The 13794-nt window shown below is 46.7% G+C and overlaps 1 protein-coding gene and 1 pseudogene across 5 annotated transcripts in view; both read left to right on the top strand.

Annotated features, from left to right (window-relative positions):
• FGF11 (fibroblast growth factor 11) overlaps positions 1-13794 on the top strand; it is a 59615-nt gene that overhangs the window by 29855 nt on the left and 15966 nt on the right. For 2 of the 5 annotated variants that reach the window (XM_061588766.1, XM_061588768.1), the window contains exons 4-5: positions 1268-1466; positions 12130-12269. In XM_061588766.1, coding sequence (XP_061444750.1) covers positions 1268-1466; positions 12130-12269 — 339 coding nt within the window. Of the gene's footprint in view, positions 1-1267; positions 1467-2016; positions 2365-11341; positions 11433-12129; positions 12270-13794 lie in introns of those variants that run through there. The other 3 variants (XM_061588767.1, XM_061588770.1, XM_061588769.1) reach the window with 3 other exon arrangements.
• On the top strand, positions 8194-8312 carry LOC133368157 (5S ribosomal RNA; annotated as a pseudogene).

The raw sequence follows: 13794 nt of genomic DNA, 5'->3' as shown, positions 1-13794 counted from the left end.
AATACATTTTGAAGATAATCTCATATATATAGCATTTTATTTTATTTTATTATTTTTGTAAAAATAAACAAAATATATTTTGCATTTAATTTCATTTAATTAATTTAATTAATGCCGCCCTGGGCTCCTGCTGGGAGGAAGGGCGAGATATAAATCAAATAATAAATAAATAAATAAATAAATATTGAATTATTTTTGTGTTGATGTACAGAGACCTGAATAACTTGGGTCCAGGATCCCTTAAGGACCACTTGAACCCTTATATCCCAGACCAGTCACTGAGATCATCCAGAGGAGAGTTCGTTCTCACCCGTTACAGAGGCCTCATGGGCCTCAACTAGAAGCAGGGCATTAAGCGTTGCCAGTCCCATGCTATGGAACATTCTTCCAGCTGAGATTCTGCAGAGGCACTCTTGCTTTTGACTGTTTGACATCCCTTGAAGATCTTCTTATGCCGACATCTTTGCAAGCAATATCTTCTAATGTAATGCATTTTCACTAATATTTTTATTTTTATGCATACTTTCTCCTCAAATACACATTTTTGTAAACCCTTTGGCTGGAGAACAGTGTTGCAAAATTCAGATACAGTAAGTGCAAATTTCAAAGGAATAGATGTTTCATTTTTCAAATAGTTTCAGAAAGTGTAAATTTGATACATCCAGCTTTAAATGTGAACTGAATCCTAGTTTCTCCTCCATCCCTGCTGAGACATCTGACAGGGCACTGTGAGAACGGCTGCTGCTGCTGCTGTGAAACTCTTCTGCTGTTCTTAAGGGGCTTCAAGAGTGGGAGGGCAGGGTCATTTAAGGGAGTTCCTCTCTTAACCTGCCTTCAAGCTATGCTCTGCTGTTTCCCCCCCCCGCACCTCTTTTGGGGGGATTATCCTGTCTCTCACCCCACCCTCTCCCTTGCATGCACACACGCACAGCCCAGCGTTCCCTCTGTGATTTGTTTACCAGCCACAACTGGACTGGTAGTGGAGTTAAACAGCTTATGAAATGTATTGTGAGAAGAGACAGGAAAAGGATTCTGGGAGCAGAATCTTAGCCCCCGTCTGAGCAGGGTGAGCCGCTCCAATTTTTTATTTATACTCGCCTTTGCCAAGCTGGTGCCCTCCCGAAGTTTTGGACTGCAACGCCCATCAACCCCAGCCAGCACATCTGGGAGGGCACCAGCTTGGCAAAGGCTGATTTAATATGCTCCAACCAACATGGGATTAACCCTCTTGCCACATCCCCCTCCTCCCGCCCCCTCCCCTTTCCAGACTCACTTCACCACTGAGTGCCGTTTCAAGGAGTGCGTCTTTGAGAACTATTACGTCATGTATTCCTCCACCCTCTACCGACAGCGGGAGTCGGGGCGCTCGTGGTATTTGGGCATCAACAAAGACGGGCAGGTGATGAAGGGAAACCGAGTCAAGAAGACCAAAGCTGCAGCCCACTTCCTCCCAAAACTACTGGAAGGTGAGCGGGGTTGGGGTTGGGAGAAAACCTGTTCAGCAGTAATCCCTGGATATCATTCCTCATATGCAAAGGAACCCCCTTTGCACAAGTGATCTCTGGCACGGCCTCTTAGTCTGGTGCGAATGATCTCTTGCACAGCTGCCTCTTTGCAGATGGTTCTCATACACATCCCCCTCTTGTGAGAGCAGCACACTGCACCTTCCTTCCGGTCCCCGTTGCAGGAGCTGAGTGAGGTGCACCCAGCTCTTTGGCACAGCAGGCCTCTTTGCTGACTTCATGCAAAGTGGCCCTGAAAGTTGTGCTCTTGGCCCTCTCATGCCTCATCTTTCCAGCGCAGCTTTTACAGGAATGAACCCCTAGTGGGTTTGTGTCCATAGTCTGGCCCTGCCATTGGTGGAGTGTGGAGCAGGGCTGAACCCCCTATTGCTGTATTGTAGCCTTCGCCAACCTGGTGCCCTCCAGCTGTAGTCCAAAACAGCTGGAGGGCACCAGGTTGGGGAAGGCTGCTTTACTATTTCAATTCCTCCATCTTTCTTTCTTGCCTTGGCAGTGGCCTTGTATCGTGAGCCTTCCTTACACAACGTTGTCGAGCCAGCCCTGGTGAAGAAAGCCGAGGAAGGGAGTGCTCCGGCGGCTCCCATCAAAGAGATATCCAAGGCAGAAGCCACGTAGCCCCAAGGATGGGGGGTGCATCCATTCTCCTCCACCCCCACCTCCCCTGGGCGAGACCCACGTGCACCCCCTCATCTTCAACAGCCACTCTTTTGAGAACCATCTTCCTAACCACACATTCACAAATCCTCCTCTCTCTCTCTATGTCTCAGGATGTGTTTTCCAACCTTTCTCTCTCGTTGTCTTCAGCCTCTGGGACTTTTAACACCAATAAAATCTGGCCAGGAAGGAGCCAGAGGCTTTTCCATGCTCGGATGAGAAGTCATTTCACAGAGAAAGTCTTCCTTTTCAATCTATAGGTGCAATGTGGCATCCAGCTATCAGGGGGCGACATTGTGATGCTGCATGGGACAGGCACCAATTTTTTTTTCAAACTATGACAAATCCACTGTGCGGGCTTTTGGCCTCCGTACCGCAGAAGTTGTTGCGTCTGTCAGGGATATTCTTAGCATTAAAAACAATCAAACTACTGTGGTCTTCCGTGCAAACAACGTGGGCCAACAACAGTGCTGGGCTCCTCCTGTGCTGATGACACGACTTCTAATACCACATCAGGGAGAAGCAGAATGGAGGAGAGGGGGAAAAGATGTGTTAGCCTTCTTTTAACAGCCAACAGAAAGCGACACTGTTGCCTACTACAGGGAAAAACAAGATCTTCCATTTCATAACAACTATGTTATACCCTTTTCAGCCACTGGGTGGTGACATTCTCTAACTTGGAATTGTTGCAAGATGTATATAGATTTCACTGCTGATCTTTTAAGATTTGTGAATAAGAGCAGCAGTTAACAATGCGGAATTCCTTCGGATGGGGTCAGAGTGACAAATTGAGTATAGCTTTAACCAGCTCAGGTAGCTGCTGAGGCTGTCTGCTCCTCTTAGTAGTCCCATGACCCAGAAGGTGGAGATAAGCTTTCAGAATGAAATCATCTAACACTGTTAAAATTTAGCAATTTTAAAAAGTGGAATCATTTTCATCATTCACAGGATGCCAGTGTTGGCACTTTAAAAAACCCACAGTGACTGTTCCCCCAAAATAAACAAATTCCAATGAAAATTCAGGACACTTGTAATTCAAAGGACTGTGTTTTCTCTGCTGAGTTCCCACCTTCTACAGTGAGAAGAGGAAAAAAAGACTGTGTTGCTGATTTTGCCCACTAGGGGCCAACATTGTCCTAGGAGGAATGAAGAACATTTTACAGCCAGCTGGGAGAACATTGCCCCCCAAAAGTGAAATACCCCTTCTGGCCACTGGATGGCAACATTGCTTTCATGGAAGATACAGATAATTAACTGTCATGTGCCAGCTTCCACTGAAAAAGAAGAGAATGCAGTACCTATATTTGGCCACTGAGTGGCAGCACTGTCATTCTGGCTTGGGGGAATCAGGACATCTTTAACCTAATTTGCAATGTCCAAACAATCTTGCTGGCGCATGGAACTTTTGGGAACAGATAGCCAATAATTTGGGGAGGGGTGCATGCCATAAGATTCTGCACCCAGCCTCCACCACCACCACCATTTTGCCCCCCACCACTGCATCCCTGGAGCCCAAATTTGCCTTTCTCCAATCTTTGCAGGATTTCAACAGGCAATAAATGAACAAGGGTGGGAGGGGAGCTGATGTTAAACTGTATTCTGTGGGGGTGGGAGGTGACATTTACCAATGATTGTGGGGTTCGGGGGGCTCAGTGGGGCCTCTGGCTGAACCCAGGTAGGCCAGTTGGGGGGGCATGTATGAATGGGGGTGTATGAATGGATGTGGAAGAGGTTTTTTTTTTAATCATCTTGTATTCCCTTGAGTTTCCCTTTCAGAAAGCAAACCCAGGGATCCTCAGTGCCAGCTCCCTTCAGACATCCCCCTGCACTCCCCCTGTTCCCTAACCAGCCCTGTCGTCCGGATCCCCTTGAAGCTCTGTGGGAGAAATGAGGGGATCCTGGTTCATGCATGCTTGTTCTGGTTCCACACAACCACTAGCTAGGCTGCCCTCACTCTCTCCCCCCACTGAAAAAACCCAAGGGTCTCTCTGGTTCACAGCCCTGAAATGGTTAGACCAGCCTCTCTCCAACCTGGTGCCCTCCAGATGTTTTGGACAACTCCTCCCATCAGCCCCAGCTGTTGTCCAGAGCATATGGAGGGCACCAGGTTGGGGAAAGGCTGCCCTTGACCATTTTCTTGAGACTGCTGATCCACAGCCAATGCAAGAGGAAGAGTCTGGGAGCCAGGACTGTGCGCCCCCCTTCCAGTGCTTTTGCCCTCAGGCTCCAGAGTTACTTTGCGCTCAGCAAATCGTTTGAGCCTTGTGGGAAAGAGAGATTCATCTCTGTTCAGCCGGCAGAGAGAAGAAGAGAGTGGAGGCAGGGAGCGAGGGACTGACTCTCATCCTTTGAGCCATGACTTCCTATCTTGTCTTCCTCCCGGTGGTGGCAATGCCACGCACGAGCCATGGGTGTCCCACGTAGCAGCAGTGGTACCTGCCACTGCCCCGCCATCACCACCCACCACTCGAAAATCAGGCAAGCGCCTACGTCTCGCCTTTTGTCAGCTGGCCCCAGGGTTCATGTGAACTCAGGAATCCCATGAGATGCAATGGCGTTTTTGCAAGGTGCAGCCTGTAGGGGGCAACGGCTGCCGGGGGAAAATGCCCACGGAGGAGCAGTTCTCTGCGCAGCCACCAGTGGGCAGTGGAGGGCCAGTGTCATAATGTGGATTGACCGGCTGGTGTGATTTTCAGTGAGCTGCCATTAATCTTTATATTCATGAGGCCAGCCTCTTTCCTTGGAACATGTGCAAATGCTCTGTCTCGTGTGTGTATGTGTGTGTGCATGTGTGTGCACGTGCATGCGTGCACGCATACACACAGGCAGACACACACACAGGCAGACACACACGAGACAGAGCATTTGCACATGTTCCAAGAAATGCAAGAAGACAATAAGGGATGCTAAAAAAGAATTTGAGGAGCACATTGCTAAGAACATAAAAACCAACAACAAAAAAATCTATAAATACATTCAAAGCAGGAGACCATCTAGGGAGACAATTGGACCCTTGGATGATAAGGGAGTCAAAGGTGTACTAAAGAACGATAAGGAGATTGCAGAGAAGCTAAATGAATTCTTTGCATCTGTCTTCACAGTGGAAGATATAGGGCAGATCCCTGAACCTGAACTAACATTTGCAGGAAGGGATTCTGAGGAACTGAGACAAATAGTGGTAACGAGAGAGGAAGTTCTAAGCTTAATGGACAATATAAAAACTGACAAATCACCGGGCCTGGATGGCATCCACCCGAGAGTTCTCAAAGAACTCAAATGTGAAATTGCTGATCTGCTAACTAAAATATGTAACTTGTCCCTTGGGTCCTCCTCCGTGCCTGAGGACTGGAAAGTGGCAAATGTAACGCCAATCTTCAAAAAGGGATTCAGAGGGGATCCCGGAAATTACAGGCCAGTTAGCTTAACTTCTGTCCCTGAAAAACTGGTAGAAAGTATTATTAAAGCTAGATTAACTAAGCACATAGAAGAACAAGCCTTGCTGAAGCAGAGTCAGCATGGCTTCTGCAAGGGAAAGTCCTGTCTCAGTAACCTATTAGAATTCTTTGAGAGTGTCAACAAGCATATAGATAGAGGTGATCCAGTGGACATAGTGTACTTAGACTTTCAAAAAGCGTTTGACAAGGTACCTCACCAAAGGCTTCTGAGGAAGCTTAGCAGTCATGGAATAAGAGGAGAGGTCCTCTTGTGGATAAGAAATTGGTTAAGAAGCAGAAAGCAGAGAGTAGGAATCAACGGACAGTTCTCCCAATGGAGGGCTGTAGAAAGTGGAGTCCCTCAAGGATCGGTATTGGGACCTGTACTTTTCAACTTGTTCATTAATGACCTAGAATTAGGAGTGAGCAGTGAAGTGGCCAAGTTTGCTGATGACACTAAATTGTTCAGGGTTGTTAAAACAAAAAGGGATTGCGAAGAGCTCCAAAAAGATCTCTCCAAACTGAGTGAATGGGCGGAAAAATGGCAAATGCAATTCAATATAAAGAAGTGTAAAATTATGCATATTGGAGCAAAAAATCTTAATTTCACATATACGCTCATGGGGTCTGAACTGGCGGTGACCGACCAGGAGAGAGACCTCGGGGTTGTGGTGGACAGCACGATGAAAATGTCGACCCAGTGTGCGGCAGCTGTGAAAAAGGCAAATTCCATGCTAGCGATAATTAGGAAAGGTATTGAAAATAAAACAGCCGATATCATAATGCCATTGTATAAATCTATGGTGCGGCCGCATTTGGAATACTGTGTACAGTTCTGGTCGCCTCATCTCAAAAAGGATATTATAGAGTTGGAAAAGGTTCAGAAGAGGGCAACCAGAATGATCAAGGGGATGGAGCGACTCCCTTACGAGGAAAGGTTGCAGCATTTGGGGCTTTTTAGTTTAGAGAAAAGGCGGTTCAGAGGAGACATGATAGAAGTGTATAAAATTATGCATGGCATTGAGAAAGTGGATAGAGAAAAGTTCTTCTCCCTCTCTCATAATACTAGAACTCGTGGACATTCAAAGAAGCTGAATGTTGGAAGATTCAGGACAGACAAAAGGAAGTACTTCTTTACTCAGCGCATAGTTAAACTATGGAATTTGCTCCCACAAGATGCAGTAATGGCCACCAGCTTGGACGGCTTTAAAAGAAGATTAGACAAATTCATGGAGGACAGGGCTATCAATGGCTACTAGCCATGATGGCTGTGCTCTGCCACCCTAGTCAGAGGCAGCATGCTTCTGAAAACCAGTTGCCGGAAGCCTCAGGAGGGGAGAGTGTTCTTGCACTCGGGTCCTGCTTGCGGGCTTCCCCCAGGCACCTGGTTGGCCACTGTGAGAACAGGATGCTGGACTAGATGGGCCACTGGCCTGATCCAGCAGGCTCTTCTTATGTTCTTATGTTCTTATGTTCTTACATGTCTTTTCTGACTTAAACCAGAGCCAACTGTAGTTATAAATTCAACATTCCAGCTTTGCAGAATGGCTAGTCTCCACACAAGCCTCCTTTAGGGTCAGCCAAAACCACAGGTCTGGCAGGTAGCAGGATGGGAGCATCAGAAGCAGTAGTGTAATGGCAAATTCAGAAGCACAGGGCCCCTTTATGTTTTATTTTTATTTATTTTATTTTATTATTTAATTTGTATCCTGCTCTTCCTCCCAGCAGGAGCCCAGGGAGGCAAACAAAGCGCTAAAAAAATGTTAGCCACACCCATACCTCCCCCCTTCTTTTTGCTGCTGGATTGAGAATGAGATCCTTGCTAATGCCTTCTCCCACAACAACAGACGTCCCTAGGAGCCAATATGCATGAAAGGGGAGAGTGTTAGCTGCTGAGAAGAGTCTTAATGGCTGACTTACCTCTTTTCACTCTGATTGGCTCCAATCAGCAGATAAGGATAAGGCAACATGTTAGATGACTCTTCTTAGTGGTTAACACACTCCCCTTGCTGATTGTCTCGTAGGATGCTGGAGAAATTGGGACCCTGCTCCCAAAAAAGTAAGGGGTCTAAGATCCCCCAAGTCCCAGGACAACTACACCCCTGATCAGAAGTCTAAAATGTTTGCAAAGTCCTGTTTCCAAAAATTGTCTATTCAACAATTTCAGCCGTTCATGTCTCAGATTTCAGAGTTCAGTTGTGATCTTCAGGCCTGCCGCAATTCAAAAAACAACAGCAAAGTCAATAGGTCAAGGGCAGGCATGGATCTTCTGGTAGGACATCTTGGGTGCCAAAATTTAAAATGTACTGCCTTCAAGTCGATTCTGACTTACGGCGACTTTATGAAGAGGGTTTTCATGAGGCTGAGGCAGTGACTGGCCCAAGGTCACCCAGTGCGCTTCATGGCTATGTGGGGATTTGAACCCTGGTCTCCCAGGTCATAGTCCAACACCTTTGGAACTTTTTCTTTTCTGTTTTACAAAATCCACACACTTTAAGCTCAACAATTTACAAAATTCACAATTGTTACACTCAGCAATTCTAATTAAAACGTCACTATTTGAGGCATCTTACATTAGCCATGCCTATGGCCAAACTACCCTGAACGTGCCTGATCTCATCTGATCTTGGAAGCTAAACAGGGTCAGGCCTGGTTAGTACTTGGATAGGAGACCGCCTGGGAACACTGGATGCCATAGACCAGTCGTTCTCAAACTTTTTTGGTTCACGGCGCACTGTAAAACATATAAAAAATTTCTGGCGCACTTCATGTACAAAATTAAAAATATATTAATATATTTTAAAGTATGAATAAAAAATAACTTAAACTATGGAAAACTATTACTTACCCTATACAAATGGGTTTCTTCTCATTTTTAAAATATACTTTCATAATATTTGAGGCACACCTAGCCACCTCTTAGGGTGCACCAGTGTGCCTGGGCGCACCGTTTGAGCATCACTGCCATAGACTTAGAGGAGGGCAAATACCTCGTACCATGAAAACCCTATCAATATATCAAAAAAAGATTCATAGGGTTGCCATGTCATAATCGACTTGAAGACATGCAACAGCAACATTAGCCATATTTTGGCTAATGGATGAGATTTCAGACCTATCTCAGCCTCCCTCAAAAAACAGAACACAAACTAAATCCCCCTATCTTTTTACTGCCTTCAAGTCGATTCCTACTTGTGGCGACCCTACGAATAGGGCTTTCATGGTAAGGGGTGTTCCAAGGGGGTTTCCCATTGCCTTCCTCTGGGGCTGAGAGGCAGTGACTGGCCCAAGGTCACCCAGGGAGCTTCCTGGCTGTGTGGGGATTCGAAGCCTGGTCTCTCAGGTCGCAGTCCAACACTCTAACCACTACACCACACTGGCTCTCATGTACTCATCCTTATGGATCCTAAAATGTCCTATGTGTGCCCCCCCCATGCCCAAGCAGCTTTAACTGCTTCACTGTGGAATAATTCCATTAGAGGCTACTTGCTCTCCCTACAGCACATCTCTTGTGTGTGGGTGGGTGGGTGGGTGTGCGAGCGCACCAGAGAGGGATAACCAGCTGGCACAAAAGGTTGTGGATTTAACATCTAACCTCTTTTATTCCTTTCGGTCAACTTTATATCTGAAGGCTATACTGTGTATATAATTCTGTATTCTCTCTCTCCCTCCAGCCTCAGCTGAAGACTAGGGCTATGGGAAGGGGTTAAATCCTCCCTGGTGCCCTCTCTCCTTTGATGTTTGACACCCCTCCCCTAAATGTGTGTGTGTGTGTGTTTCCCAGTTCATTTTCTCCTCCACCCTCCGCCTTCCCCCTATTCCCATCTTCTCTAGAGGTTGCCAGACGCAAACATGTCAATATTTCAAAACTTTAAGGCATTCCAGAATTTAAAACTGTCCCCAATTTAAATTCCACCACTTTCTGATCTGGATTTGAAATCCACACGGCATTTACTTGCTTTTTAAAAATAAAATAAAATAAAATTGCATGCTTCAAGCATTTTGGAATCTGAGAATCTACTTTCCAGAAGATCATAATTCCTTGGCCCAGTGCAAAAATCAAAAAATTTGGATTGGGTTTTTTTTGCGGGGGGGGGGGAAGAATATTTTAAAAAGATCCTTTTCATTCTACAAAGAGTGGGCCTTCTCATCTGAAATTAGGAGTGGGATTTCAAATCTGAGCGCGTGACTATTCCAAATCCAATATTTCAGAATAAATTTCACAAAAATTCAAATCCCGTGACTGAGTTCTTTGGGAGCTCAAATTGCACTGTTTTATTAGAAGTCTTGTGAGTCTTGCACATTTCAGTAATGTTGTGTTTCTGTGTGTAAAAGACACCCTGTTGCACTTCAAGATCAGAAAAGCTCCTCATTTTCTCTTTCAGATGTAGAACTGTTGGGGTTGACAACAGCTGGGGGGCGGGGCTTCACCTCCTTGACTCCGCCCCCACCTCCCTGCCTTTTCCTTTTCCCCTTTACCAGCACAGAAAAGCAATAATTGCAAGAATTCTCTCTGTCTTTGGCCCTCGACTCCCTGCATGAGAAAATGACTCCTCTCAGCAATAACCTCCCCCTCTTAAAACCTGGTTCGAAGGGCCAAGCATCTCAATGCCCCCTTGTTCTGCACTCTCGAAATAAAATGAGCATTTATATTATTCTGCCTGCCTTGTCTCTGTGAGTATCTGCAAGGAGGAACGCGGGGGAGGGGGGAGGAGAGGGTCTCCAGATCCAGAGATCCACTTCCAGGATTTATACTTTTTGATTCCTTTTCCACTTATTCTTACAAATGTCCTGATCCAGGTCTTACGCATTCCTCTGACACAAACTGGTGGCACACAGGAATTCAGGCGATGACAGTTTGTCTCCATCTGCCCCATACATTTAAAGCAGGACCGTACCACTTTGAACAGTCATGGCTTCCCACAAATAATCCTAGGAACTGTAGTTTGGTAAGGGTGCTGAGGGTTGTTTGGAGACCTCCTGTTCCCCTCACAGTGCTACAATCCCCAGAGTAGTTTGACAATCCACCCTCCTCCCTAGGGAACTCTGGGGATTGTTGCTCCATGAGAGGAATGAGTTGTAGTTCAAAACATCTGGAGGGCACCAAGTTCGGGAAGGCTTCTCTAACTGGAGATGGAATTGGGGACTATTTGCATGCAAAACAGGTGCTCTGCTAGCACTGACCCAGCTGTTTGTCTCCTCTGGATTTAGTTTTGGCTCCAGTCCAGGGTGGCTCCACCTCCAGGCTTTAACTATTTCCACAGATAGACTGCAGGTTGCTCTGATGACTCCATTCCAGACTTCAGAAGGGATTTCACTCCAGGTTTTCTCCATCTCTCCCAAGACTTGTTCCCAGTTCAAGGACTGCAGAGGTCCACTTCCATGTTTTGAATAGCAAGCCAAGCCCATGCCTGCAAGAGCGTGGCTCAGTAGCCTTCACAAAGGGCAGACAGGAAACAGCCCCCTTGTGACAATCCTGCAGCCAGAGAGGGTTAAAAAAACCAGAAACCCGCTTCTTTCGACTGCCTCTCCAGAACAGGTGGCCAGGCCAGAAATCCCGCAACAGCTGTGAAATGCCACCCATAACTCTTTATATTTTCCCCAGACAAACCCTGGTGGCCCATTTCAGGATCCTACTGACTGACAGGCACTGACACCAATAAGACGCTCTGCCTGGCCTCAGGGGAAAGGGATGGGGGTGGGGTGGGGGAGGGCCCCAACTGTCCTCCTCTGGGATATTGCAGGGGGTATAGATAAACAAGGGGAATCATGTCGAGCCAAGGGATAGTTTGGGGGCTCCTATGGGCGCTCTCTGCTGTGGGTAAGTGTGACAGGGGCACTTTTCGTTTTTGCTCTTAGAACAGGCAGCTCCAGGAATGGGGAAGAAGCTTTCGACAGACGGGGGGGGGGAAGCCAGGGCTGTGATTATTCCAAAACACGGCATCCTGGAGCTTACCCTTTCAGCAGAACCTCTTTTCGAATGCTCATGAGAGCTGTCTGCACAGGGTGGGGTTTGCGCTTGGTGAGGGTCAGGCGCATGGCCATGTATCTATTAGTTGGCTTTGTTATAAACACTTCTTTTTTAAAACTATATTTCATCAGGATTTTTATTATTTAGGGTTGATATTATTTATATGCCACTTCATATTTCAGGGAAATCACTGAGTGGTTTACAGCATCCTAAAAATAACACAAATAAGCACAAATGCAAATTGTACAATAACAAAACCCACATTTTAGAGCAGCAATTAGATATCCTTGTAAACTTCTGGATAAATGTGAAACAACAAACATATGGGGACCTTAATTACCATTCGCAGATTCAAAATACAGAAATACATACATCAGAGGCCACCAGCCCCTCCCACAAAAATATACAAGCATGCATTTACTCTACATGGCCATGAAAACCTTGGCTTTTGCTTATGAGTCCATGACCTCTCCCAGTGCAAAAGAGAGACAAGAAGAAAGTGGTCACCCCCCTCTCCCATATGGTATTCTCTCTCTCTTCTCTCTAGCTGTGAACACCTCCAACATCGAGGGTCGCCTGCTGCAGAAACTCTTCGAGGATTACACCAAGGCGGTCCTTCCCATTCGCAGGATCACTGACAGAGTCCCTGTGAGAATTGGCATGTCCCTCTCACAGCTCATCAGCCTGGTGAGTTGATGATCCTCTGGAGCATGCGGCTTGAAGATGCAGCACTAGGACAGCACCAGCAGCCGGAAAGGTGTGGCACCGCAGTAGCCAATCGGAACCCTGCTGCTTGTGTGTGGCCTGTAGAGGGCAGTCTGGTTTCCTTTTCCCTGTGGTGGAATACCACCGGGCAACAGCAGAGGGCGACAGTGGAGAACTGTGCTCCTCAACACCGATCAGATCTGCAGAGCTGTGGAACGCTCAGTGAGCGAGGCAGAGAATCAGTTTTCTTCTTTCTCCCCCCAGACCATGGCCGTAATGATCCGGCTGCCCTTCAACCCAGTCCCTAAAAGAACAGCGGGGGGGGGGAGCAGGAAAGAGACCAATTATTTAAAGGGCACAGGGGAAATAAATGTAATGTGCATTTATTGTGGTTATGAATAGCAATTACCCACTATTTATCTGTTCATATTCTGCTTAACGAGAGCCAGTGTGGCATAGTGGTTAGAATGTTGCACTATGGCCTGGGAGACCAGGGTTCGAATCCCCACACAGCCATGGAGCTCACTGGATGACCTTGGGCCAGTCACTACCTCTCAGCCTCAGAGGAAGGCAATGGTAAGCCCCCTCTGAATACCGCTTACCATGAAAATCCTGTTCATAGGGTCGCCATAAGTCGGGATCGACTTGAAGACAGCCCATTTCCATTTATAAACTGAACCCATCTGGATTATTTTTTTTAGCTTTTGGACTCTTCTGGGCTTGGGTATAGAAATAGTTAAAGGCAGCAGCAAGCAACAGCCCTGACAGCTGAAGTGGCTGGCTATTAATAACCAAATTATGCCGAGGCGCTACTGGGACAAAGGCCAGCCGGCCGCTGTGTCCCTCTCCATGGTGAATGGCTCATCCCTTCCTGTCAGTATCGTACCCCCACCCACCGCACCACATGCCAGAACCACTCTCGGTTAGCCCACCTTTAGCTTTCTTCATTTCAGAGGCATACAATGCTGCGGTGGAGTGTGGATCTCATTTTATTATTGCCATCATTAACCAAATTGGGAGTCAGAAGCCCTTGCCAATTTACTTCAAATCCCCAAGATCCAGTCAATCCGGACCTGCCTTCTGTCCATCCCAGAACCGGCATCGTCCCCATTACCAGAGCCAATAAAAATGAAAAGCTGCGTTTTCCAATGCAGAAGGGCCCAGGGTCAATCCTCGGCCGGCAAATCTGGATAAAAGTGCCTTGTCGTAGAACTGCCCAGTGAACAGATCAGAATGAATCCTCGGTCAGGACTGGATGTGATCTATCCACCGTGTAAGCTTTGTGCGTGCAAATCAGGATAAATGCTTAATCAATAGGCTTCTGGAGGGACCCTGAGTGACCAGCTCCCATTGAACTCATAGGATTTACTTCCAGAGAGGCATGAATAGGATCGCACTTTGGTCTGTTTGCTGCAAAAACAAGAGTCGGATGGCCCCTTATAGGGTCACCCATTAATGTTTTTAGATAAAAAAATTTCTGTGTTCCTCTGGCCACTACTGGCTAATT

The sequence above is a fragment of the Rhineura floridana genome, chromosome 11, assembly GCF_030035675.1.
Source record: "Rhineura floridana isolate rRhiFlo1 chromosome 11, rRhiFlo1.hap2, whole genome shotgun sequence".
NCBI classification, from domain to species: Eukaryota; Metazoa; Chordata; class Lepidosauria; order Squamata; family Rhineuridae; genus Rhineura; species Rhineura floridana.
The sequence above is the reverse complement of the archived record's forward strand: the minus strand, read 5'-3'. Positions and strand labels throughout refer to the sequence as shown.